This window comes from Ursus americanus, chromosome 1 (assembly GCF_024610735.1).
Source record: "Ursus americanus isolate L20-20 chromosome 1, mUrsAme1.1.p, whole genome shotgun sequence".
Taxonomy (NCBI): Eukaryota; Metazoa; Chordata; class Mammalia; order Carnivora; family Ursidae; genus Ursus; species Ursus americanus.
This window is the reverse complement of record NC_142127.1, coordinates 78,879,868-78,906,943: the sequence shown is the minus strand read 5'-3', so window position 1 is coordinate 78,906,943 and position 27,076 is coordinate 78,879,868. Positions and strand designations below refer to the sequence as shown.

General features: G+C 42.5%; 1 protein-coding gene across 6 annotated transcripts in view; it reads left to right on the top strand.

Moving 5' to 3' along the window:
• Window positions 1-15,643, top strand: part of INO80D (INO80 complex subunit D) — a 66,372-nt gene extending 50,729 nt beyond the window's left edge. For all 6 annotated transcript variants that reach the window (XM_045806568.2, XM_045806564.2, XM_045806562.2 and 3 more), the window contains 3 exons: window positions 678-895; window positions 1,606-1,763; window positions 3,670-15,643. In XM_045806568.2, coding sequence (XP_045662524.1) covers window positions 678-895; window positions 1,606-1,763; window positions 3,670-4,835 — 1,542 coding nt within the window. In that variant the 3' untranslated portion in view covers window positions 4,836-15,643. The remainder of the gene's footprint in view (window positions 1-677; window positions 896-1,605; window positions 1,764-3,669) is intronic.
• The last annotated feature ends 11,433 nt before the right edge of the window (window positions 15,644-27,076 follow it).

The following is a 27,076-nucleotide window of genomic DNA, read 5'->3' as shown; positions in this document are numbered from 1 at the left end:
ACATTTGTCAGGTTGTGTTAATCCTTTCATCAAAAATCATTTCCCATTGCCTGTAAGATGAAGTTGAAAATCCTTAACAGGGTATTTAAAGTTGTATATGATCTGGCCCTAATCTTTACAGCTAACGTTCATATTCCATCCTCCATCCGCCACACCCCAAGCACCAGTCATACCTGTTTTGTCTTGTTTGTGCCATTTCCTTTTAATCATGCAAAACTAAAAATAATTGATTTTCCTTTTGTATGCCCATAGAAGGTCATTACTATCCTGTTTTCTCTGTCCTGTATTCATGTATATTTGTATTCACGTTTTTCCCATAGAAGAGTAAGTTCTTCGAGAGGGCAATTACATTTCATCCATCATACTTGTACACTACAGCACCTGTCCCAATGTCTTTTTTTCCCCCGTCCCTTCTACCCACCTGCGTCTCCCCCTTGGCCTACGATGGTCTCACGGTGTCTTTAAGTATGGAATGAACTCTATGTGTATATTGAATTGATTTGGGTTAAATTAAAAAATGAAATCTTTATTCATTTATTTATTGCTATGTGTAGTTGTAGGCATGCAGTATGCTTTAGGCATCCCATAGAATGTTAAGAGATACATTTTTTTCAGGTAGCTGTTAGGTTTTTCCCAAACAATCTCAGTTTAAAAATACCCATTTATTCATTCCGAAGGATAATTTCTTGAGAGGAGATAGCTCCCGTAAAGTTCAGCACCAGCAGCAGAGGAAACCCAGGAAAAAAACCAAGCCTCCTGCACTTACCAAAAAACACAAGAAGAAGAGAAGGCGTGGACCTCGTCGACCCCAAAAACCCATTCCCCCTGCAGTACCCCAAGGGAACCTCAGCATGCCCACCAGCGTCTCACTGCCAGTGGAGGCCGCTCAGATCCGGTCAGTGATGGCGGAGGCTTATGTGTCCTTTCTATGCTTGATGGTGCTCAGAACTTCCAGCTTCACGTTCTTCTCTAGCGTTGCAGCTGGGCTTCAGAAGCCATTCGATAGATCAGCCTAGGCTTTGTAGTTTTCCAGTATAATTTTTACCAAATATTTGATTGAGTAAGATCCGAAATAAAACTTTTGGTTATAACCCTGAAAGCAGATGCCGAAATTGAGAATTTAATTGTCTACTCTCAGATTTTTCTGTTTTAACAGAAACTCCATATATACAGAAATATTCCATCAGAATTCTATTACATTACTGATTTTGACAGGGGTTAGCATCTTCACCAGGTGAATGAGGCTTCTGTTTCAGCTTAGCATCTCTGTTTATCTGTTTATGTCATTTTTTAAAATTATTTTGACTAGATTTGAAATTTACTAAAAAGTATGGAGACACAGTGCACAAAATTCTAATTCATTCTATAATTTGAAGTAGAAATACTATCTCAAAGTGACTGCCTTCTCTTAATACTTGGTTAAAAGCTGCAGAAATATGTGACTGTGAATGGCAAGGTCTTCCTTTTGCTTTCACATTTCCTTCTGTGAAAGTAGGAATAGTTTGAGTTAGGATTTCCCATCTTCGTGTTCAATGAACTTGTCTTGGGGACACTGGTGTGAAGGGAAGAGGGGAGTGGTGGGGCCAACCATGTCGTCTTCCCCAGGAGCCCATCCACGCCAGAGCTGAGTGCTGATGAGTTGCCGGATGACATTGCCAATGAGATCACTGACATTCCACATGACTTGGAATTGAACCAGGAGGACTTTTCAGACGTCCTGCCACGGCTACCTGATGACTTACAAGATTTTGATTTTTTTGAAGGTATGGTCAACATTTTGATTCAAGATCTTTTGTTTTGTTTTGTTTTAATGAGTTTTTAAAAAGGGAAATAGTGTTTCTGAGATGTGTTTGAAGTACCCCTCCTCACAGATAGAAAATTCAGCACCGCTAAAACTATCTTCCCAGTTCCAGAAGACAAGGGCAGTGTGGTTTGTCTCACCATACTATACGCTTGGTAGATTGATCGTTCGATTGTTAGGTTTTTAACTTTGTTGCTTTGAAATGAGTCATTTTACTTTATTTTTCAACAAAAACCATTTTATTTATTTATTTGTCGGAGAGAAAGCACAACCAGGGAGAGCGGGAGACAGAGGGAGAAGCAGGCTTCCTGCTGAGCAGAGAGGCCAACGTAAGCTCGATCCCAGGACCCTGGGACCATGACCTGAGCCGAAGGCAGGTGCTTAACCGACTGAGCCACCCAGGCGCCCCTGGACTTTTATATTGGAAGTGAAATCAGCATCCCATGGGTTTCCATTTTATGAAAATTAGTTAGAACGAGAGGAGCAGGATTAGTGGGTCACACAAAAAAAGCATTTTACAAGATAACGTGTGAGTGGAGGGGAGTGGGGTGCTCACGTGCGAGCATGAGTCTCTGTATTCTAGTCTTCCTCCGGCTAGAGGAAGAAGTTCAAGAGCAGAAAAACCAAGGGGGAACCTACACAGCCTTTTGTCTCCAGCCTGAACTGATATGTTTCCTATTTTAATGATTTTAACATAACTTTACGTAAAAATATAACGTGTAGTCAGACGGTCACCATGCGTTTTAAGTTGGTATTGCTTAGAATCCTTAAGCATTTAATGCTTCGATGAGATGGGTTAAGGGAGTGCTGTGAATCAGCTGAAGATGGGATGCAGGCTCCAGGGCAGCTCGACCTTACAGGCCTGTGCTACAGATTAATATTCACTCTTTCCTTCTAGTCCAGTCCTTGGAAGCTTCTCTGTTCCCCAGGGACTCTTTAATAGAATTTTGGTTTGGTTTGGTTTTAAAAGATTTATTTATTTATTAGAGGGTGCTCACGGGTGTGGGGGGAGGGACAGAGGGACAGGGAGAGAGAATCTTAGACTCCCTGCTGCGCGTGAAGCCCAACGCGGGGCTTGATCCCATGGCCCTGAGATCATAACCTGAGCTGAAATCAAGAGTCAGACGCTTAACCAGCTGAGCCACACAAGTGGTTTTTTTTTTTTTTTTTTTTTTTAAGTTTTACTTACTTACTTGAGAGAGAGGGAGGACATACATGGGTGAGGGAGAGGGAGAAGCACTCCCTCCGAGCAGGGAGTCTGACATGGGGCTCGATCCCAGAACCCTGGATCATGACCCGAGCTGAAGGCAGATGCTTAACTAACTGAGCCACCCAGGCACCCATTTTTTTTTTTAAAGATTTATTTGTTTGTTTATTTATTTATTTATTTGAAAGAGCGTGCAGGGCGGAGGGGCAGAGGGAGAGAGAAACTTAAGCAGACTTAGGCACTGAGCATGAAGCCTGACATGGGGCTCAATCTCATGACCCTGAGATCATGACCTGAGAGGAAATCAAGAGTCAGAGCTCAACTGCCTGAGCCACCCAGGCGCGCCTTTAATAGAATATTGTTGTTTTTTTTTTAAAGATTTTATTTATTTATTTGGCAGAGATAGAGACAGCCAGCGAGAGAGGGAACACAAGCAGGGGGAGTGGGAGAGGAAGAAGCAGGCTCACAGCGGAGGAGCCTGATGTGGGGCTCGATCCCGGAACGCCGGGATCACGCCCTGAGCCGAAGGCAGACGCTTACCCGCTGTGCCACCCAGGCGCCCCTAATAGAATATTGTTAAAAAATAATTCAGATGTATGATTTTTGTGGTATGGGACCAGTAAAAGCTGTGCTGATTCTTGATGGCTTTTGTTTTACTCAGGAAAGAATGGAGACCTCCTTCCAACTACCGAAGAGGCCGAGGAACTTGAACGGGCCTTGCAGGCTGTAACTTCTCTTGAGTGCCTGAGTACCATTGGGGTACTTGCCCAGTCAGATGGTGTGCCAGTCCAGGAGTTGTCAGACAGAGGAATAGGGGTGTTCGCCACAGGTACGGGAGCTTCAGGAATTCAGTCCTTGAGCCGAGAAGTTAACACGGACCTAGGCGAGCTGTTGAATGGGCGCATAGTACATGATAATTTTTCTAGTCTAGAGCTGGATGAGAACCTGCTCCGTTCTGCTACCTTGTCTAACCCACCTACACCCCTGGCAGGGCAGATCCAGGGGCAGTTCTCTGCCCCAGCCAACGTTGGCCTTACTTCTGCCACTCTGATCAGCCAGAGTGCACTTGGGGAGAGAGCCTTCCCAGGACAGTTTCATGGACTACATGATGGCAGCCATGCCTCCCAGAGGCCACATCCTGCCCAGCTGCTGAGCAAGGCAGATGACCTAATCACCTCACGACAGCAATACAGCAGTGATCATTCACACTCCTCGCCCCATGGAAGCCATTATGATAGTGAGCACGTGCCGTCTCCCTATAGTGACCATATCACCTCTCCCCACACGACATCTTACTCTGGTGATAATATGGCAGCTACCTTTTCAGCAGAGATGCCCATCATGGCGCAGCACTTGCTCCCAACCCAACTCGAGGTGCCACTTGGAGGAGTCGTAAACCCCAGAACTCACTGGGGCAATCTCCCTGTCAACCTTGGAGATCCCTCTCCATTTAGCAACCTTCTCGGCGCAGATGGACATCTTCTTTCCACTTCCCTATCCACGCCACCCACCACTTCGAACTCAGAGACCACACAGCCTGCCTTCGCCACCGTGACCCCCAGCAGCTCCAGTGTGCTTCCGGGGTTACCGCAGACCAGCTTCAGTGGCATGGGGCCTTCTGCTGAACTCATGGCCTCCACCTCTCCCAAGCAGCAACTCCCTCAGTTCAGCGCAGCCTTCGGCCACCAGCTGAGTTCTCACAGTGGCATTCCTAAGGACCTGCAGCCCAGCCACAGCTCGATAGCCCCTCCTACAGGCTTCACAGTAACAGGTGCCACAGCTACAAGTACCAATAATGCATCTTCTCCCTTTACCTCCCCTAACTGAGCGTGTCTGTGTGTTGCAGGCAGGTGGGGAACCTGGTGTTTTCTATCTTTGTTTCCTGTTTATCATCCCTTTCCCCCTTTTCCTAAAGAAGATTTTAAAAATAACAGATGGGGACTAAAGGAGAACTCCCTTTTCCAGTTCCACAAGTAAGCCTGCGGTGGACCTTGCTTCAGTGTTCACATGTGCTCCTTCGCACTGGTGCTCATTCCCTCCTGGCAGGTTCACTCTACCCCAATGGTTTCCTTAGTGGCTCAGCACAGTGACTGGATAGAATTGATTTTTAGCAGCAAGTCCTAGAAGTGGAAGATACCTCAGATTACCAGTGCCCTTTACTATTTCCTAGTATTCAGATCAGTGCTTTCCATTCTATGACCAGGTCTTTATGGAGGTGGTTCTAGATAGAATGGTCCTGTTCATTGAGTTCCTGTGTAAGCGATAGCAGATGGTGCGTAGAGGGCAGATCGAGGCTCTGACTTAGCACCAACTGCTTGACACCACATGAGGCCAGGATTCCATTCCTAATTGTGATCATGTTCAATTAAAAAGAAAAAAAAGTAGTCTTTTGACCGCCTGTGTGTATGTGTGCGCCCATGTGTGTGTTTTTGTGCAGGGCAGGAAGCAGCTGTCCCGTTGTTGTTGTTGTTTTATTATTATTTTTTTTCTTAACGAGGATAAGGCTCCGACTTCTTTCCCACATCTCAGAACCCTCATCAGGTTGGTCGTTTCCCCCCGAAGTAGCGAAGTTCCCGCGTAGAGAGGGTGGTGGGCTGATGATGCCAGTTGCACAGCCCCGCTGCTCAGTGATCCGAGAAGGGAGAAAGGCGAATTCATGTCGGGGCCACGGGGCTGTCACGGAAAGCTCTCGCGGAGTGACCGCAGGGTTGCTGGGGTTCTGAGGTCTGCTGGTTCCTTTGCCTTTTTAGATGCGCGTTGTGTTTCTCCAGCCGTCTCTCACGGAATACATTCACAAGATGTAATTATAACAAGACCATATTTTGATGTGAAAAGCAGGATAGGTCAGTTAGATTTGGAAAGATGGGATCTCTGAACTCCTTGATCCGTCTTTTACTTTCGACTTTTTCATGTTTACATAGTGATTCTTTGGTAAGATTTGTAAAATGTTGAAGACACTTGTAGAATCAGTGTACCAGTTGTGAAGTGATGTGTAATATCTGAAGGATGCACATTTTAAAGTTTCTTTCAAAGCAGAATATGGAAATTAGACATAAATTGTACCCACCCTTTGGTACTTCTAAAATAATTAAAGTACTTGGGTTGAAGTTTGGGGAAATTTTTTTTAAGTACCAGGATTTTAGGGTTAAAAATCAGACTGGGTAGTTTAGTAAGTTGGTGACTATGAAATAAATCTGTGAGGTTTCTTTTTACCTGCCTTCTCCCCTGCCCCCTCCCCAAGGCTGGGACTAGATTCTAAAGACATCCATGCTCTGCTTTTGCTGAGAAGTTTCACTGTCCCCTGAGATACCATTGGCTATTTATACCTGAGTCTAGTCTAATTTACATATATATATTTTAAAAGATGAGTAGAGAGAACATATCTATTAATGATGTGATATAATAATTCATTTGTCAGGGAATATTTGATCTTAATTCCTTTTCAATAGGTAAAGATTGGATGTATTTTCCTACTTCCTATATGTATTCTCTTTATGCCATGCTAATTCTAACCAGTCCCTTCTTTTGAAAGCTTTTCTTTCTCTGCTTTTTAAAGGAATGATGGTGATCAGCAGGCATTATGCAGATACCGTGTGCCTGAGATTATGGAGGGGAAATGTCACATGACTGTATGAAATCATTATATGCCCTATTTTGTATTTATTGAAGTTTTCTTTTTGTGGGCCAAAAATACGTTTGTAATATATTTAGTTTTTTTTTTAATCATGATAATTGATTGGAAGATTTATTTTTTAATAGCTTTGCCTTTTTTGCAGATTGAGAAATTTCTAAATTATAAATTATGTCACAAAGCAAAATTATATTTGGTATCACCATAAATTTCTATTCTGAATGGTGAGGACAGATAATTTGAGTATTTCTCACCTGTGAACCTATGTTAGTAAGCTTTTTTATTTTAATGTACTGTAATGAAATGATTACGAGTAGTTACCTCTGCTCAAAAGTATCACTTAGTTTGCTCCACTCTTCACATCCCATTCTAACCATCCCTAGATCACTGTCTGTTCCCAGCAATTTGATCTCGTCTCATCGTGTACTAATTCAAGGCTGTAGCGGAGCGGCGCGCTGATGATCCTATCTACCAGCCCTTCTCAGACAGCAAAGGGAAAGTCATGGGTAGTCGGTTTGAACTTTTCTGGCTCTTTGTCCCTCGTGGTAGCTGCTTAAAATTCTTCAGTTATCAAAACTGAGTTTGCAGTAAGTTGCACATTTTCTTGTTTGCAATTTTCTGTTTTATGTGCATTGAAAAGCCCTTTCCTGCTTTCTAGTAAGGAGGCATGAAATGATCAGGAATGTTGCCAGTTTCAGCTTCACACCAAAAACTTCGAGTCAGTTCATTTTTGTTTAGATGCCCACAGGGATAGCTGAAGAAGGGGCGCCTGTAGGAAGTACCAGTGTAGGTTTGAGGAATTAGCAAAAAAAAACACAAATTTGTCCTCTCATTTCATCTCCTTCAGAACCAACATCCAACTTGCAATTTGCTGTGCTCTTGCTACGGCTTGTGAGTCCCTTTTCGGAAGAGAGAAGAACATCTGTGAGCCCCGAGATAGCCGGTCACGTGTTTCTTTTAGCTACCGCGGAGCAGTTCTAGTCTGTTAGGAGTAGCTTCGCTGGTGATGTGTAGGGAAAGGAATGCAGTGTCTTTCACTCCAGAAATACGAAAATTCGTGTCTTTTAAATAGCACTTATGCTATCGTAAGGCAATACTGGAATCAAAAACAAATTTTATGTAAGGTCCTAATTAGGTGGAAACTAGCTTTTATTCTTGGGTGAAACTCATGAGAAATAGTGGCAGAGAAGTGCACTCTTTCTGCAGTTCTTAGGGACCATTTATAAAGGCCAGTTAGATCATGTTAATGTGATTTACTTACAGAGTTGCTGCAGTTCATGGATACATTCTGTGCTCGGAGAATCTGAATTCCATTCTAAGGAATGATACTGGCTGTGATCTTAGAGCATCGAAGAAAAGATGTGTTTTCTCTCCTTTACTCTCTCTACATAATTGTTAATATTATTTTAATTAAAGTACTTAAGACATTGTTTTTTTTTTCTCTGTAAAAATGGCTTAGTAATTTGCACATCTGCGTAGGTTATGTAGCTAGTAAACAATTCACAGTAGTAAATAGCAATTACACTTAACCCACCAAACGACAGACTATGCAATGGAAAATTTTGTTATTATCGTCACATAGCTTATACGGTGAAGGATTTTTTTTTCCCTCTCTAGTAACCTACCATGTGAGCTAGAACTCCTTTATAAATGACTTCCTGAGCGATTTCATGCTGGCAGGCGCTGCAACGTGTCTGTGTCCCTCCCCGAGAAGATTAGAATTTAATGAGAAGCAAATAGTAGGTATGGAGATCAAGTTGGAAAATGTGGTTTTGGTTTTTTGTTTTTGTTTTTCCTTTTCCTTAGAATTGTAGTTACCGTCTCGAGTGGCGTCAGGCTAAAGAAAGCTAATACTTTATCTTTGCCAAATACTTATTTATAAGATTTATGTCTTCAACAAGCCCAATCTCTCCACTGCAAGCTGAGAATCCTCACTTTCTGTGACTAACACTAAAGCTTTTCCTTATCAGAGCTCGTTCTCAGTGCACGATCACAACCCGGAGGCAAAGACAGTGCTTTGATTTGGAAGGAAACTGTGTCTGTGATCATGCCCAACCTGTAAGCGTTCTTCTTACATGAAAGAATTTATATTTCTATTGACTTGTACCATTCGGGGTTTTGTTTTTTTTGTGTGTGTGTTTTTAATTTTAAGTAGGTTCCACACCCAACGTGGGGCTTGAACTCACAACCCTGAGATAAAGAATCACATGCTCTCCCAGCTGAGCCACTCACATGGCCCTGTACCATTCAGTTTTCATCTGTTGGCCCTAGACTGAGCATACGCCGGTAACTCCCAGGCCGTCGGTTCATGCTACTTGCCTGCAGTCCTTGCTGCGCCCCTGCACCGGGGGTGCTGACGGCGCCCGTAGCGGCATCAGCGACGCTGGTGTGAGGCGGTCGCCTTCTCTCCAAGTTAGTGCAGTAGGTTGCTGTGGATTGGTATTGCAAAAACATGAGAATGTTCGTAACACTAATTAGGTAATAGGTTTGGAATTCATTTAAACAATATTTTTAGATATCTAGTTTTCAGGTTCTTCAACCTCTTTCTTTTTAGCCTTTTAACATTCTACTAAATTCTGTTTTTACTCTGGAATACATAGATTAATCTAATACAGCGGCCTTCGGCATGGTCAGCAGAACTCTGCAGGGGAATGAGGCGATTTCATGGATTCCTTAGAGGAAAATGCAGTCATACTGAACAGTCTTCATCTATCTCTTTCACCACCAACACCTACATCGTTCCAAGGATTTTTTTCCCGATGAGAAATAGATTTCTCGGGGGTGAGGTGGGAGGTGGAAATATATATGTGATAGAACATAGATTTTTTTTTTTTTCTTTCCCTCTAGCAATACCTTGAAAATACGGAATCTTTGCTGGCATTCTGTAGAAAGGTTAAACAATGACTTCTTAATATCTGGAGCCTTATGAGCTTTGCAGTATCCTATTCTAGAGGGAACCAGAATCCATGCGTAGTAGATGAAAGTAACATGTTAAATGCTATCTTCCAAAAGATTTGAAATAAAATACCAGTGAAGAACATACTTGGGTATCTGTGGAGCATTTCCCCCTGACCAATGAGTTAGGAAAGAAAACCTAAAATACAAGTGAATAATTATGTCTCCTAATAACCAGTGTCATTAATGCAAAAATTGTGGGGCCGACTTAGAGAGCCTCATTTTTAAATAGCAAAAATTCTCTTTCCCTTCAGCTCTAATTTCTGTTTGCTTCCCTCTCTCTGCACTGTGATACAGAGCCAATAAAGGACAGGTGGCATTTCGGGGAGAGAGCAAATTTGGTATGACTTTCTTTACCGGAAACTAGGTTCTCGCATCTTGGGAATGTTTGACTACTTTGAGTGGCAGGGTTTGGGAGTATCCAAAGTCAAGTCTGAAAAACAATGTTGTAAGAGAAAAGCTGTCTAACTCTTAGTAAGCTCGGTCGGGCAGCCCAGCTCTCTTTCCTTTTTCCCTCCTGCCTGCTGGCCTCAGCCTGCGCCCGCCCAGGTCCTCAAGTCTGCACACACACCCCTGATCTGATCTGCCCTGATCCTGGCCTAAGAGTAATAGAAGCCGCCTCTTTGATTTGTTTTTTTTGTTTTGTTTTTGTTTTTGTTTGTTTTTTTGAGCTGGGGACCACTGAAGTAAGCTCTATATGCACCCAAAGTTCCCCTTGGAAAAATGTTCAACGTGCAGTGCAGCGAAATGCCACGCCATTGCTTTTGCTTGGGGAATAGACTGATTGGCCCTGAACTGACTCCACCCCGCGTTGTTAAGGCCCCTTCGGCTCCAGCAGATGAGTGTGCAAGTGATGGGAAGTTGGATGCTTGTGACATTGTCTTCATCTGCTCCGAAGGGTTGAAATCAGTCCCTCTTCACAGTGATTGTTCTTTTCACTGTATAGTGTTGAGTATGTCTCAGGGATTCCTTGTGGAAATTAGGGCAGTTTTTAAAATAAGAAAATAGTTTTAAAAGAAACTAAAGGTGACTCATCATTGAAGAGAGCGCAAGAAAGAGAAAACGTTCGGTTTCGTAGCCCACCGTGTCTTGCGTAGGACTTTTTTCCTTTCTTCTTCAGGCTCTCATCTCCGCTTCAGCAAACAGAATCCTTTCCCATCACGCACAGCTTTAAAGTTTTATTTAAAAATTTCCTTCCCCAATGAGCTTTCAGAATACTTATTGTAGATTTTAAGAGAAAAGGTATATTAATTTATACTATTAACATCACCTCATAAATTATAAGTTTTATACTAAAGCTGTATTGAGTGTAATGAATTATGTTGCCTATGTGTTTTAATAGCTTAAAAAATTATATATGAGCTTTTTTTTTTTTTTTTGACAAAACAAACTAGTGAAGCACCTTTTTACACTGGATCTCTGCCGTGTCAAGGTGTATAGCTATCCTTTGCTACCTTGCAGATATATAAAATAAAAGGATATCCTGGGGCCTCAAAATGTAGAACACCTTTAGACCGTTTATTACTGCTCATAGAACTGTTGGGAATCGTGTTTCTTTAGTAAATGATCTGTGGTTTACACTTAAGATGGCTAGAAGCTTAGTTACAGGGTAAATAGAAATACATAGATGAAGCAAAACTCCCAACTACTGTAGCTGGAATTTGTAAACTAAGTTTTTAAGACCTCTTTTGTTCCTATGGATTTATTCTTTAATTTACAGTTTTTTCTGTAAGTTGGGAAGTAAAATAGAGAAAATAATAAATCTACATGTTCTCAGTGTCTTATTCAGGAACTTTTTATCCCTCCTCACTAAGGAATTCCCACTGTGACTTAAAAATAGAATTAAATTACTTGTGTGCATGTCTCTGTCTGTGTTTTTACACACATGCAAAAATATACATTGGGGGCACGTGTGTGAGAGAGATGAATGTGTGCTTAGGTAAAAATAGAGGAAGGTAACAGAATGTATTGTAGAAATCGATTTATTTAGATGAGGCTATCAGAGTTATTTTCTCATTGTCTCTGTAGTATAAATACACCAAATTCTTCATTATGCTATCTTATGTTAAAAGGCTAGCTCTGATATCATGTGCATTTTATTTTAACCTTTTGATTAACTTATATTATGCTATGTTTTTAAAATGACTAAGACCAGCCTCTCACTTTTGAGCATAAAAATATGAGAGAGAGAGAGAGAGAGAGAGAGAGAGAAACCAGACATGAGCTGTGTTTATGTGCTGGGGTGATGGGACCAGATCAGATGAAACAACTTTTTTTTTATGTTAATAATAGATTTCTTCGTATTTTGAGTTAGAAAATCATTATTGATCATCTTTTCTCGGTGAAGTTAAGAAAATTAATAGGCTTTTTATAAAGAATGCCATTTTTTGAAGGGACTGCTTTGTTGGAAGAGTTGGTGGGATCATTTCACCATGCATATTTCAAAGCTGGGATGATTTCATTTATTTCAAAAAATTTAAAAAAATATTACTCAGTTGTGCTATTATTTATGAAGTTAGTGTGCCCCCAACCCCCGTATTTTGGTTATAGGAAAAATTATGCTACCCTTGACTTTTACCTGATTCATATAGAATTAAAAAAAATACATTCCTATATTTTGAGTTTTGTCATTTTGCTCGACATTCATTACTGGAGTATCTGGTGGTCTAACATAGCCAAAACTAGAGTTGTTATTAAATGCTCCAATCACATTTATTTTTAATATAAAAAGATCACGTACTTTGGTATCTGTCAAGACAACTTCTGAGAATATACCAGAATTTGTAGTTCTCTTTTAAGCCGCATTCATCTTAGGTGTAGCCAAGACCTAGGAAAGCTCTCCAGGTCGTTCCTTTTATACTTGTATTTCTGCATCTCCCAGTTTCATTCACTCTTGCTTTATGGATTAAAAAAAAAAAACCCTGCATATTTCTTGTACATATGCATGCAAATGAAAGAAGGGAGTTTGTACTGGTGCCATTTCTCCCTTCAGTTACTGGTTAATGGGATTTGCTAGAATAAATTCCCCCTGATTGAAGGGTGAAGATAGACCCTTTTGTGTATATCTGTACAGAGATGTGTATATGGGATGTGGTGGCACTTTGCTGAATGTGAACTTGCCTTGTCAATGGAAAGATTGAAAAGTATTATGTTTATTTATACATTTGTATAAATCTATATATACACGTATGTATATGTGTGTGTATAGATAAAGCTATATACATATATTTCCCTAAAACAGTGTGTGTGTAATAGATAAACAGCCTTTGTTAAGCAAGATTATACGTCTATGGAAAACTCGATTATTCTGTAAGCAAGAGGAGATGACAGACTGGAGTCCATTATCAGTGCATACCAAGATGGAAGTCCTTTGGATTATAGTCTTGTTTATGGTTATTATAAGTGAATTCCTGCTAGAACTCTTCTTACTCGCCAGTTCTTCATCTTCACTGCCTTCTCAGTCAGACTATCTCTCATCACACCTCATTGTATTTTTTTCCCCTTTATGATGTCCTCTCTGCCAGGAGCATTTGGCTTAAGCATAGTTTGTTAACTTCTCAGTCGTTTCTTTTAAAGATCTTTATCTCTGAAATTTTCCAGAAGATGTCAGTTTGGGTAATACTTTGTATGGTAATTTCGAGGATTGGGCATTCATCTTTGTCTCAAAAACAAAGAAACCAACATTCAAACAAGACTAATTTGAAAGTTTTACCTAGATAATTTGGGGACGTGTCACTCACATTGGAAAAGAATGTAATTATGATTTTAGTATTGATAAGTGTTAGGTTTCTCATTTTTTTGTCATCAATTTGTCATTTAAAAATGTGGTCTACTTTGTGTCTCAATCATAAATTTACCATTTTCATTTTAATGGAAAGCATACGAAGTCACACATAAGCCTCTTGAACGAACTCATTTTACTCACGATGACACCACTTCAACGAATTATCACGTAATGAATTTTGCTATATTTCCTTTTGACTGTTTTCACATTTGTAACATTCTGTTTTAACTTTGCTGCGGCTCTCTAGAAAACTTGCATCCCTATCTACTGTGCCTTTAAAGCTCTTATGCACACACAAAGTGTATATATACATGTCTGAGCATGTGTACGTATACTTTCGTATATACTCACACAGTATGTCTCGTATATATTGTGGGAGTGAATATATAGATATTCAAAGGCAATGAAATGTTGCTTTCTAGATATATATGTATATAAATAGTGTCGATATACTGTATATACACATGTATATGTATGAGTTTTAAATGGCAATCTTTTACATTTAGCAAAATGCTGCCCCTACTGGAATATTGTCACTGCAATGGCAGTTGTATGTAATGATTTAAAAATACATTATCGAAAATTATTTAAAGAACATTTAAAAGTCTCATCGAAAGACATCCACACATTATTTATTTATCTTCCTTTTCCTTTTTATTGTTACATTTTTTTTTTTAACTGAAAGGGAGACTGTCATTTTTAAAAATGCCATCTGTCCCATGGGAGAAAGAGAGAGCTGGGGATTCACTTGAGGAGCGTTGTGCGTTTTTCCTCCCTCTGAAATGGAGATGTACCGCAAACCAGCCTGTTTATTTCAGTTATAAAGCAATCCTAACATTTCCATTAGTGTATGTCAACCACCATCTTCTAGATCAACTTAATTCACCAATCTGCCTCTTCCTTTCATTAATAAATAACGATCATTGAGATCATTTTGCCTGGGGGAAGTTAACTACTCTCTAGCTGCAGGGAAATATAGCACCTAATTGTTATTCTGCCTTGTTGAAAATTCACCTTTGAGAGAAGGCAGCTCTCATGAAGCTATCTTCAGCTTGTTTTGCATTTATTTCGTTAAAGGTCTTCCCAGACGTTTTTTTTTTCTTCTTCTTCAGGAACTCCAAGTCTGCATGCACTTGCCATAGATTTAATTCTTAGTCCCCAAGCATTTGCTGTTTCCATTAGTACATCAGTTTGACACACTGAATGAAAAACCATGAAGAAAAAAACATGAAATATTTTGTGATGAGTTGGTGGCAGATTACATTCAAGACCTTACAGAGAGAGGAACATAGATGGACAGTCCTAAATTCTAAGACGTTACCAAAAAAAAAAAAAACAGTGAAGATAGAGTACCCCCCGCCCCAAGCCCAGAACGGAGAGGTTGGGGTCTGAGTGATTTCATAGAGTAGTTTAGCTGGAACTTGATATCAGAAGCAGCCTTTAACAAAGCCTCTTGGCGGTTGTATGGTACTAACTGGAGGACTGAGGTGTAAATTGAAACCAAGTTGCAGTGGGAAGTCAAAGGTGAGGTGGTAGCTTCTTTGGATCCAGTAAGGGACAGACACGTTGCACAGTTTTAAAAATCTCTTCTTACAAAGTAACTGCACGGTAGCAAGGACTAGCAGTTCTCAAAGCCCTTCTTTTTCAGTGTTCTCATTCACCTTGGCACACAAGTATGTGTTAACAGGCCATACATTAAAAATACTTAGAAAAGAAAAAGCTGCTTAAAGGGAACTTACAAACCAAGAATCTTGTCTGTATTTGCGTGAATAGTGGCAAGAAGCTTCGTTATATGCACAAAAGCTAGGGGGCCACCCGTTTCTGCACAGACTAGCAGGCAAGATGAGGTGGGCAGGTTTGGTTAAGAGCCCCCCAGTTGTGACGGCAAGGCGTGTCTATGGTATTGAGTGTGGTGTCGCTGGGGGGGACCACATTTGGGAGGTGATGGGCTGTTGGTTTGTAATTTCCCTTTAAACATGAAGAGATGGCTCACATTTTCCATATATATCTCAATGAATGTACTGTATTACTGTTTTAAAAATTTGATGAAATAATAATGGATTGGTCTCCTTTTGTTATCTGGTCCTTGTTTAATTTGTTTAAGGGTTTTTGTATACAAAAGTTTACATTTTTATGTATATTTTTCTTGTGTAAAAACTGATGTAATATGTGTATAAAACACTGTATGTATTATCTGTATATAGTGTGACAAAATGATTTTTCTTTCTTTCTTTTGGATGTATTAATAAATCTTGCTGTGAAGTAGCCTTGTTTTGGGTATAATTTCCTTTGCCTGGATATAGGTCAAAGCTACAAATCCAGGGTAGGCATTTCCCCCCCTTTGTTATTTAAATAGTAATTTTTAAAAATAGATCTTATATTTTATTAAGAACTCTAGGGAGATATATTCATGGTTCTTTATGGTGAGACCAACAGTGATTAATATTTGTAATAGCTATGGATCGATTAAATGGTATGTGAGCTTAATATGGTATCTAGACCCTTGAGATACAACCAGAAGTTGCATTTGAAATTGTTACATGTCGTATTGGAGGTCTTTTTACAAGCCAATTTCTATTTCATTTAATCAGAAGCCGCTTTTCATTTTCATAGCCTCACAAGTATAAGAACTTCTTGCTGTATAATCGAAAGTTAAAAAAAAAAACCAAAACACCTCGAAGAAATGTTCTTTTCCTTTAAAGCATTGCTAAGTGTCTTCCTTGTATCTCCTTGGAATTGAATTGTTACTTTATTTTTTTAATACGCAGAGTTGAAGTTTTCACTTCCTGTGCTGTCTTGTTGCCAAAGGATTTTGTGGTACGCATAGAGGCTAGGATAAAATTCATAAAGAAAAATTAGTAATCTGACCACACATTCCTTTCATTAGAAATTTACTGTTCATTTTTGTGGGGCATTTAGACTGGTTTTGCTTCTGCAAAAGAAGTTAACGTTCTAAGACCAGAAGCAGATGTCCACCCGCAGTTCTAGTAAAATGGCCAGCGGTGACAGCTGCCTCCATCCCTGGCTCTGCTTCTGAAATTGACAATATATGAAGAATGCTTGAAATAGGTGTCCATTTCTTGAGCTATATGATGGTTGATTGAAACTCTTGTTCATTCCTATTAAGGGTGCTCCCTTTCTAAAGCTCTGCACAAATCACAAGGTTTTGAGATTGTGCTGGCTCAGTTCTTGATAATTTATTTCTTTTTGAGGGGCAGAGGGGGCAGTGAGAATCTCAAGCAGACTCCACCCCCAGCATGGAGCCCCCTGATGGGGCTCCATCTCCCCACCCTAGATCATGACCTGAGCCGAAATCAAGAGTCAATCGCTTAACTAAGACCCCCAGGCACCCCACTTGATTTTTAAAAAATAGAAGCCTTAAGAAGACAAACTTATGAGTGAAATGTTTGGGTTGAGGCCACATCTTTAAAATCTTGGTGTTGAGAGTTGTGGTTGCCAAGTGAAAGCAAAAAATAGAGTTTAGAAGAGAATCTATTTTCTTAACTCTTCGTTGGCATGTCTTCACCTCCTTGCTCTTTCCTCTGTTTCATTAATACTATACATGTATTTTTTAAAGTAAGTTCCATGCCCAACATAGGGCTTGAACTCATGATCAAGAATTGCATGTTCTACTGACTGAGCCAGCTGGATGCCCCATTAACAATAATTCTTGGGGAAGAAAAAAGCCTGTATTATTTAAAAATCTGCTTACCTGCATTACTTTGTACCTTTCTGCAACGTGTGGATCTGAATGTTCAGGTGATACTGTTTTGTTCCTTTCATATAACTGGCTCCCTGGAAAATTCTTTTAACTGACATGTTGTGACTGTAGTCGGTTATTTTTCCTCCTTGAAGTCCCTGTGAGGGAGAGATGTCTACTGCTTAGCCCTCAGCTTTCAGTCAAGCCCCTGGTGGCATGTGAGTGCCGTTTCTCTTCTTCCGTCTTTCCAGTTTTCTGTCTCTCAGGCCTTCCGTTCGTTTTCTTACTTATTTGTATTTTTGAGCAATTGGTGTTAGAGACAGTGGGACACCTGAACATGAATCACACCTGGATTCTACACCCGGAGACTGACGTGTAGTGGAAGAGAGAAGATGCGTCACTCTACAAACAAGGTAGAAATTGCCAAGTGCTTAGAAGAGTGATACAACACTTTGTGAGTTCATGTCAGAAAGAGATGATGGCCAACCAGAGGAGAGAAGAATGTGTAGAAGACAGTGTCTGTGTCCATTCAAGGACGGGCAGTGTTGGGACGTTGAGAAATGGAGTGTTCCAGATGGAGGAGCAGTGTAAGCGGTTTGTGGGAGAGCAGGGAGCAGTTGAACTTGATGGGTGTGAAAGGCATGGTGGAGAGTGGCGGGGAATGGTGGAGAAGCCAATGGCGATTGTGTAGGGAGCACGGAAGGCCGAACAGGCAGGCGCACAAGACGGGCGGCCGGCTGTGATTCGGGAAGACTCCCGGCAGAGGGGAGGGAGGAGATGGCTCCAGCAATGGTTAAGCTACTTGATGAAGTAGAAACTAGTCATGGTAGTAAAAATATAAAGGAGGGGGAATTCAAAGACTTGGAAACAGACTGATGAGACGGCAGGGCAAGGGAGGAGGTAGAACCGAAAGAGGCTTCACCCGGGCTTCTGGAAGAGCGCTGGCAGTGGGCGGCACCGCTTAAGACCGAGGGTTTTGAGGGAGCCCATGAGTTTTTTATGTATATGTTTATTTTTTAGAGAGAGAGAGAGAGTGGGGGAGGGGGAGAGGGCGAGAGAGAATCTCAAGTTCTCTTGAGATTCTCACGCCCAGCGCGGAGCCCGACCTCACCATCCTGAGATCATATGACATGCACCAAAGTCAAAGAGTTGGACAGTCAACCGACTGTCCTGAGCCCCGCGCATCCTGAGCCAGTGAGTTTTAGATCTCGGAAGTCAGAGTTGGAAGCAGGGCATGGACAACCAGTAGGGCAGTTAGGGCTCAGAAGAGAGGCTAGAGCTGCAGACAGAGAAAAGTTGTGGGCATAGAGTTCCTCGTGGAAGCCAGATGTAAATGATCAAGGAGGAAAGCAAAGGACAGATTTTGGAGAGCATCTCTATGCAATTACCGTATTTTATTTATGGCCCAGAAAGAGCTCAAACACTTTAGTCCCTAGAGTCTCCCACCCAGGGAGCAGGGAGCCGGTGTTCACAGGCTAGCGGGCTGGCTTGCCTCCCTCACATTGCCCTGGGATGGTATTGAGGAACATCAGCCCTTCCTCTGCCCCCTGACCCCAGCCTGCGGATGCACACCCACACTCCATGTGAACCCTTGACTTCTCGTTTGCCTCCCCGTCCAGGCAGTATGTATGCTCCAGTGTCTACACTGTTAGCTCCTGAAACGCCGGCCCGGAGCACAGCGTGCTTGCCCATAATCTCGTAGTACGTATTACTGAATGAAGTCAGTCATCTCAAGACATTTGTGAATAGAAGGGATGCAGATTTCGGGGGACTTAGAGCATCTGGAGAGAGGCAGTGCCGAGACTGGTTATGGCTGTGGACTTCGGACAAGACTTCCTTCGTTCTAACATTGCTCCATTATTTAAGAAGTGCGTGATCTCAGGTAAGTCGCTTGACCTCTCCCTGCTCCGATGTCCTTCCCTGTAAAATGCATCGCGAGGCCGACTGGACACAGCCCGTGGAGAGCACTGAGAATAGTCCCTGGCACTTACTCAGCACTTGGTAAATTTTAGTTATGCCCATTTTCTAACTAGAGGAAATGAGTGAAGACACAAACAACATAGGCCCCTTCCTGAAATAAGCGTCTAGGGGAAACTGAACAAATGAACAAAGATCAGGGGGAGGATGGGGCTAGATAAGGAGCTTAGGCAAGAAGTTTCTGATGAGGGAGTGCTGATTTTTATAATACAAGAGGACATAAATAACCAACAGATAGGGTTACTTTTACTCAGTCGCATTCCAAACTATTCTAGGATGTAATCGGTTACTAAAATCCAGTTAACTGAAATACAGCTTTGCCTTCTGCTTTGTAACTTTAAAAAATTCTCCTATGTTTCTGGGGCGCCTGGATGGCTCAGTTGGTTAAGTGTCTGCCTTCGGCTCACATCGTGATCTCTGGGTCCTGGGATTGAGGCTCAGGTCGAGCCCCACGTTGGGCTCCCGGCTCAGCAGGGAGTCAACTTCTCCCTCTGCCTCTCCCCCCTGCTTATGCGCTCTCTCTCTCTCTCTGTCTTGTTCTCTCTCTCAAATAAATAAATAAAATCTTAAAAAAACCCAAAAACCCTTGGAAAAAAAAATTCTCCTATGTTTCATCTTACATGGAAAAGCATTTAATGGGACAAAATATATCATTGTATCCGGACTTGTAGAATATGTGTTGGGTTAAAAAGTATCTAAGAAAATAAAAGTATAAAGAATTAGTAGAAGGGGCCCCTGAGAGGCTTAGTTGGTTAAGTGTCTGCCTTTGGCTCAGGTCATGATCCCAGGGTCCTGGGATTGAGCCCCACGTCGGGCTCCCTGCTCAGCGAGGAGCCTGCTTCTCCCTTTCTCTCTCCCTCTGCCTGTCCCTCTGCTTGTGCTCTCTGTCAAATAAATAAAATCTTAAAGAAAAGAATTAGTAGAAGATCATTTATCAAAAACTGTGCATGTCAGCTGCTACACTAAAAAACTGAAATCGAGCTTAAAGAGCCAAACCATATATCACTTTCACGGTCTGTAGAGGCCAAACATGGCGCTCGCAGTACTTAGGCTCTTAACCGTGGTTATTTCTTTAAGACGAAAATCTTGCCTCTGCATTCTTTTCCCTTCAACGGCTGTCATTTCTTTTTACTGCTAAACATCATACTCTCTCTTTCCACAATTACTCCTTGTTCCACTGCAATTTACCTTTCACTTTGTCACTTTCCTGAAACCATTCTTGCCGAGGCCACCGGTGACCTTCGCCGTCCTTCTCTCTAACCTCCCTGAACCAGTCGGCACTGACAGTCTGCCATTGTCCCGTTTCTCCACTTAATTCTCACATGGCTTCTCGGGGTTCTTTGTTAATTCCAGCTCTCTTTCTTCTCCCTCAGTTTGAACCTGTCTCAAACCCCTTCTTCAGCCTTCCCTGTTCTTCTCTGCACACGAGCTCCCATTGCGGGTCCTTCTACTCCCACGGCTCCAGCGCTGACTCCCCGCAGATGAACTGCAAGCCGACGTCTATCGCTCTGACGCTCTCAGACTTCAGCCTCACATCCCCACCGCTTCCTGAGGACCTCCCCCGTCACAGTTGCCCATCACTATGAATTCAGTTTATCTAAATCCAAACTTATCTTTCCCTTTTTCTAAAGTTTTTATTTAAATTTCAGTTGGTTAACATACAGGGTAATATTAGTTTCAAGTGTAAATGTAGTGATTCAGTGGTTCCATACACCCCCCCATCACAAGTGCCCTCCTTCATCCCCGTCACCTATTTCACCCATCCCCCCACCCGCCTCCTTTCTGGTAACCATCAGTTGGTTCTCTGTAGTTAAGGGTCTGTTTCTTGGTTTGCCTCTCTCTCTCTCTCTCTCTCTTTTTTTCACCTTTGCTTGCTTGTTTTGTTTCTTAAATTCCACATATGAGTGAAGTCATATGATATTTGTCTTTCTCTGACAGATTTATTTTACTTAGCATATTAACCTCTAGCTCCATCCGTGTTCTTGCAAATGGAAAGATTTCATTCTTTTTTGTGGCTGTGTGATATTATATATATATGGCACATCTTCTTTACCCATTCATCAGTCGATGGACACTTGGGCTGTTTCCATAATTTGACTATTGTAGATAAAGCTGCTATAAACATTGGGTGCGTGCATCCCTTTGAATTAGTATTTTTGTATCCTTTGGGTAAATACCTAGTAGTGAGACTACTGGATCATAGGGTAGCTCTATTTTTAACTTTTTGAGCAACCTCTATACTGTTTTCCAGAGTCGCTCATCTTTCTTTTTTTTTTTTTTTAAGATTTTATTATTTATTTATTTGAAAGAGAGAGCAAGAGAGCGAGAGGGAGAGAGAGCACAAGCCAGGGGGAGAAGCAGAGGGAGAGGGAGAAGCAGGCTCCCCATTGAATAGGGAGTCCCAATGTGGGACTCCATCCCAGGACCCCGTGGATCATGACCTGAGCCGAAGGCAGCCGCTCAACTGACGTGAGCCACCCAGGCGCCCCTCATCTTTCCCCCTTTTTTTTTTTTTTAAAGATTTTATTTATTTATTCGACAGAGATAGAGACAGCCAGCGAGAGAGGGAACACAAGCAGGGGGAGTGGGAGAGGAAGAAGCATGTTCATAGCGGAGGAGCCTGATGTGGGGCTCGATCCCATAACGCCAGGATCACGCCCTGAGCCGAAGGCAGACGCTTAACCGCTGTGCCACCCAGGTGCCCCTCATCTTTCCCTTTTAAACCAGTTCTCACCTTGAATTTTTGCCCTCGTTCATTTGTTCACTGAGTCATTCAGCAAACATAAAGCCTCCAAGTTACCCACACTAGAAGCTCCAGTCATCTTGATTTCTCCCAGTTTCAACCAGTTTTCCATCACCTGGTGACTGAACTAGCACAGTAGTTTCTAGCTGGTGTCCTGGCTTCCAACCTCTCCTCCCTCCCACCGGCCCTTTACGGACACTCCTGCCACACTGGTATTCCCAGGACCCTCCAAAATCGGCCAGGACTAATGGATGATTTCAGATCTGAACCGCCTTCAGTCTCCTTCATCCTCCATGGGAAGGTCCCAACACGGGTTGATTTTCAAGGCTCCTCATAATGTTTTTTATAATGTGCTTGAACCAGATTTCGTTGTGTGATCACCAATAGCAAGTGTACTTCGCTTCACAGCCCCTCTTCTGGCCAAACTTCTCTGCACACACCTACCCCCTGTGTAGACCGTCTCTCTGCTTATCTAAGTACCACCTTCTTTCCTGCCTGCTTTCAAGCCTCCCTGCCCTCAAGAAGACTTCCTGCTCCAGAGGACCCCTCGGTCCCTGTTCCTGGGCGACATGATTGCCTGGAGCGCTCACTGGCTGCAGATCCTGCTTCCCTGACTGACACTCACCGTTCTGGGGTCAGGGCCTCCTCAAGAAGACCGCGCCATGTTAGGATAACGACCTCTCTTATTAAAATCTTCATGGCTTGGGATGCAGCCTAATGCATACAGAAGAGCCTCCATAAATTGTTGCTCATTACGATGCCAGTGGAAGCTAAATAATACATCTGATTTCTCTGGGTAGGGGGAGTCAAGGAACCTTCACATATATCTTGATATTTAAGATTGGTGATCTTGTCTCTAATGGTCATTTGTCGTAGCATATGCTAGGTTGTCAGCATTTCACTGGTCCATGTCCTATCTCCCTCCAAATATGTGTGGAGTGGGGCGCCTGGGTAGCTGAGCCGGTGAAGCGTCTGCCTTCTGCTCAGGTCATGATCTCGGGGTCCTGGGATCGAGTCCCGCATCGGGCTCCCTGCTCAGTGGAGAGTCTGCTTCTCCCTCTGTCCTCTCCCCCTCCCCACCATACATGCTTTCTCTCTCTCTCTCACACAGGTTACTCTCTGTCTCTCAAATGAATAAGTAAAATCTTTAAAAAAATATATGCATAGTCGTACTCATTTAAAAAGCATATCTTTTTTTGTTTGATTTTTATATACTGATGGACTAGCATTGCCAAAACTGTATTTGAATTTTGATATTTAAAGTGTAACGTCTCTGGGGCGCCTGGCTGGCTCAGTCAGTGGAGCATGCAACTCCGGGTCTCGGGGTCGTGAGTTCAAGCCCCACACTGGGCGTGGAGCCTGCTTTAAATAAATAAATAAATAAATAAATAAATAAATAAATAAATAAATAAAGTATAACATCTTTTTCCGTTTATAGCTCTTACCTACAACATTTCTTTCTGAAAATAATAAGAAACTTGGGGCTGTAATTTATTTGTATTATTATCATTTGTTTCTCTTATCATACTTCTGTTTAATTAATGGACTACTTGACAAAATAAATTTATTCCTGAAAAGTTGGCAGTAAATCTGATCTATATTAATTAATCATATTTTCTTGTTGACATAAATTACCAAATTGGAGATGCTCTCATTTGGAAAGTGTTTTGGGTCTAAGACTAAATAAAAGCCTTGCTAGAAAACGCAATGAAACATTAAAACCACGTAGAGGCGTACCTTGGAGATACTGCCGGTTCGGTTCCAGACCATGGCAATAAAGTGAGTCAAGTGCATTGTTTGGTTTCCCTGTGCATATAAAGGTTATGTGTATACTATAGTGAAATATGTTAAGTGTGCGATAGCATTATGTCTGAGAAAACAATGTACAGACCTTAATGAAAATACACTTTATTGCTAAAAAAGATGCTAACCGTCTTCTGAGCTCTCAGCGAGTCGTAATCTTTTTGCCGGTGGAGAGTCTCGCCTGGGTGTTGCTGGCTGCTGAGTGCCCAGGATGGTGTTCGCTGAAGGTGGGGGTGATGATTCTTAAAATAAGACAACAAGAAGTTTGCCACATTGACTGGGTCTTTCTTGCGCCCACGATTTCTCTGTAGCATGTGATGCTGCTTCATAGCATTCTACTCGCAGTAGAACTTCTTTCAAAATCGGAGTCAATTCTCTCAAATCCTGGTGCTGCTTTATCAGAGAAGTTTCTGTAATATTCTAAATCCTTCGTCGTCATTTCAGCAATCTTCACAGCATCTTCGCCAGGAGATTCCATCTCCAGAAAGCACTTTCTGGGCTCAGCAGACAAACAGCACTGTACTGGGCGGCAGTGCTCCGGGGTCCGAGCTTCTCTAAACTATTTAACCTTGGGAAGATAAACTCACCCTCAGTGTCCCCGTCCATGAACAGGGGACTCGGCTAGAGGCGTGGCTTCTAAACTTTGCTCTGTGAGGTCCTCGAGGCCCCTCGCAGTGGCGGCTGGGACTGCAAGCGGTGGGATGAACAGTCCAGGCTCCGTGCTCCCCTTGCTTTTTTCATGGGCTTTTGTGTGACCAGTGAGTTCCGGAGCTAGACATTTCAAATGTTTGAACATTTTCAGATTATGCAATCTCCAAGATTCCTTCCAAATCTGAAATTCTAACAACTTGTATTTTTTGTTTTGAACATAATGTCTTTGCTATGAAGTACAGATATGCTGGGCTGTTTTGGATTCTTCTTCTTCTTTTTTTATTCATACTTTTCCCTCCTTATGCCACCAGATTCCAGCTGTGTAGGGTCTTGAAGATTAGGAAGATCCAAATTCTAACAAAGTCTGTTGAGTCCAGGAGTTAGGGATCGTCACGCCGAGGTGGGAACTCTTCCAGTGCATGTCCGTGTACCATAACATGATGGTATTCTCGAAGTATGTGGTTACCTTGTTTGTTAGCCTTGAAAAATTCCTTGTTCCGAAAACTTTAACCCTCTGCTTTTGGTTTTGTTGGTCTGAAGTAGTGTTTCCGGGTCCCTGTGCTGAGAATGCTCTGGGCTCTCCTGTTGGGTTGTGTCCAATGGGTTTTTCCTTAGCTCCTTGCCCCGGGCAGAGCCCACCTCCGCGAACCAATCCGGCCACTGCCAGCTCTTTCCCTTGCTGGCTAATCAGTGCCTCAGCGTCCTCATCAGAGCCCTTTTGGCTCTTTTTACTGACTTTTTAACTGCATTCATCTTTTTAATAATCTTTCCCAAGAGACCCTTTAAACCCACCATGGCAGGGGAATGGCTCCACCTGGCCCCCCGGCGATCCGGACACGTGTCCACGTAGGTCCCATGATTGTCCCAGAATGCAAGAGCCAACTGCAGAGATCCTATGGGGCTCATTTCCCGCTTGCCTCCCGGTCTTCCCAGGAAGTCATCGTGCGAGTTTCTCGAGTTTCTCGTTACTTCTTTGCATGAGGTGTGAGGCCTTGTCCCCACCTTTTGAGCTGCAGGCTGTGACGCAGGCACCTCGGCAGAAGGACGTTGGGCCATCGTGCTGTAGGTTCTCTGCCCCTTCCGTCTTAGCTCTGCCCTGCAGGACAAGGGACGCAGGGGTGCTGGCACGCTTGCTCATTTTTCTTTTGCTGTCTATATAAAGTAACAAGCTGCATCTAACAGGCCTGCTTCTTTCTCTGTCAGCCTTGCGTGACACAGTCATGGACACCTTATATCTGGCTTTGCTTCGTCGCTCAATTCTTTCCCAAATACGCAGTAGAAGAATTTGAAAAGCACCACCGTGCGATGGCACAAACGGATGTTTTTCCGGATTGCATTTTAAGGGCACCTTCTCTGCTGTGGCAATTCTCATTTGCTGGAATGGCAATGTACCCATTCTGTCTACACAGTGTTTCCTTAGGAGCAAACTTATAAGCCATTCTCTGGTTGGCATTGGGACGACGTTTGGATTAGTTTTAGTGCCATTAAGAATGTTTGTTGGAGTAATAGCCTTAAAGCCTAAGTTCATCAATTATTCAAGGACTAATTATCTGTTCTGTTTATTATCCAAGCTCCTGAGGTCTCCTGACTCTTCCTCCAGCTACTTGTTTTATAGACAGTGTAAGTGCGTGTGCCGCGGTGTGGGTAGGGGAAGCAAGGAACTTCAGTTAGTTCTGATACTCCAAGAGCTGTAATTGAAGAATCTAGGGGAGGAGGCTTTTTTCTTTTTAAAGACTTTATTTATGTATTTATTTAGAGAGTGTGCGAGTAGGGGGAGGGGTAGAGGGAGAAGGAGGGAGAGAATCTCCAACAGGCTCCGTGCTGAGCGTGGAGCAGGATGCGGGGCTCTGTCCGATGACCCTGAGATCATGACCTGAGCTGAAACCAAAAGTCAGTTGCTCAACCAACTGAGCCACCCAGGTGCCCCGGGAGGAGGCTTTTTAAGAGGGAGAGGGAGAAGCAGACTTCCTGCTGAGCACGGAGCTGAATGCTCTGCTCGATGCTAGGATCCTGGGATCATGACCTGCGCTGAAGACAGCCGCTTAAGCGACTGAGCCACCCACGTGCCCCCGTGCACAATATTCTTGAAGATTCCTTTTGCAGTATAGAATATCAGAAGAAAGGGTAACTTAGACTGACTCCTTAATGTAGGAACCACTCTTCACCACACTTTAAGGACGTCCTCCACCTTCACTCCCTCTCAGGTAACCCATCTGAATATTGAGCATCTCTCGTAAGACGGTTTCATACGGAGACAAACCCTGTACATTCCAGCCCTCGGTGCAACTTCTGTACTTGGGGGACACGCCTGTTAAGTTTTCATTCTCTCCCCCACAATAATTATATGGGTTCTGTCACTAACCTGTTGAGGGACCTTGTTTAGCAAATGTCCTCACTTCCTGGTCTTCTATTTCCTTCTCTATGCAAGAAAGAAGTCAAATGATAGTATTTTAAAGTAGCTTCCAATTCAGAAAGTCTAGGGTATTCTGACTTTAGTAGTGAAAGTCAGTATTCTTAAAAACAGAATTGTAAATAGTAGGTCTCAACCATGATTTATGGTCACTAAATTCAAGTGTACCCCTAATGCTGCCTAGCAAACAAGTATTCCCTTTACTCTTCTCCCTTTCCTAAGAAGACAAATTCCTACTTTCTCTTCTGTCCTTGAACCCCACCTCAGACCTCATCCTCACCTTGAGCAGATAGCCTGGCTTCCAATTTCACTAAGAAAAGTAAAGCAATCAAAGACAAGTCCTACCCGTGCCTGTGACACTTCTACTCACTGGTAGATGTCTCTGTTCCCATTTACTCCCCCTTCTTTCTTCGT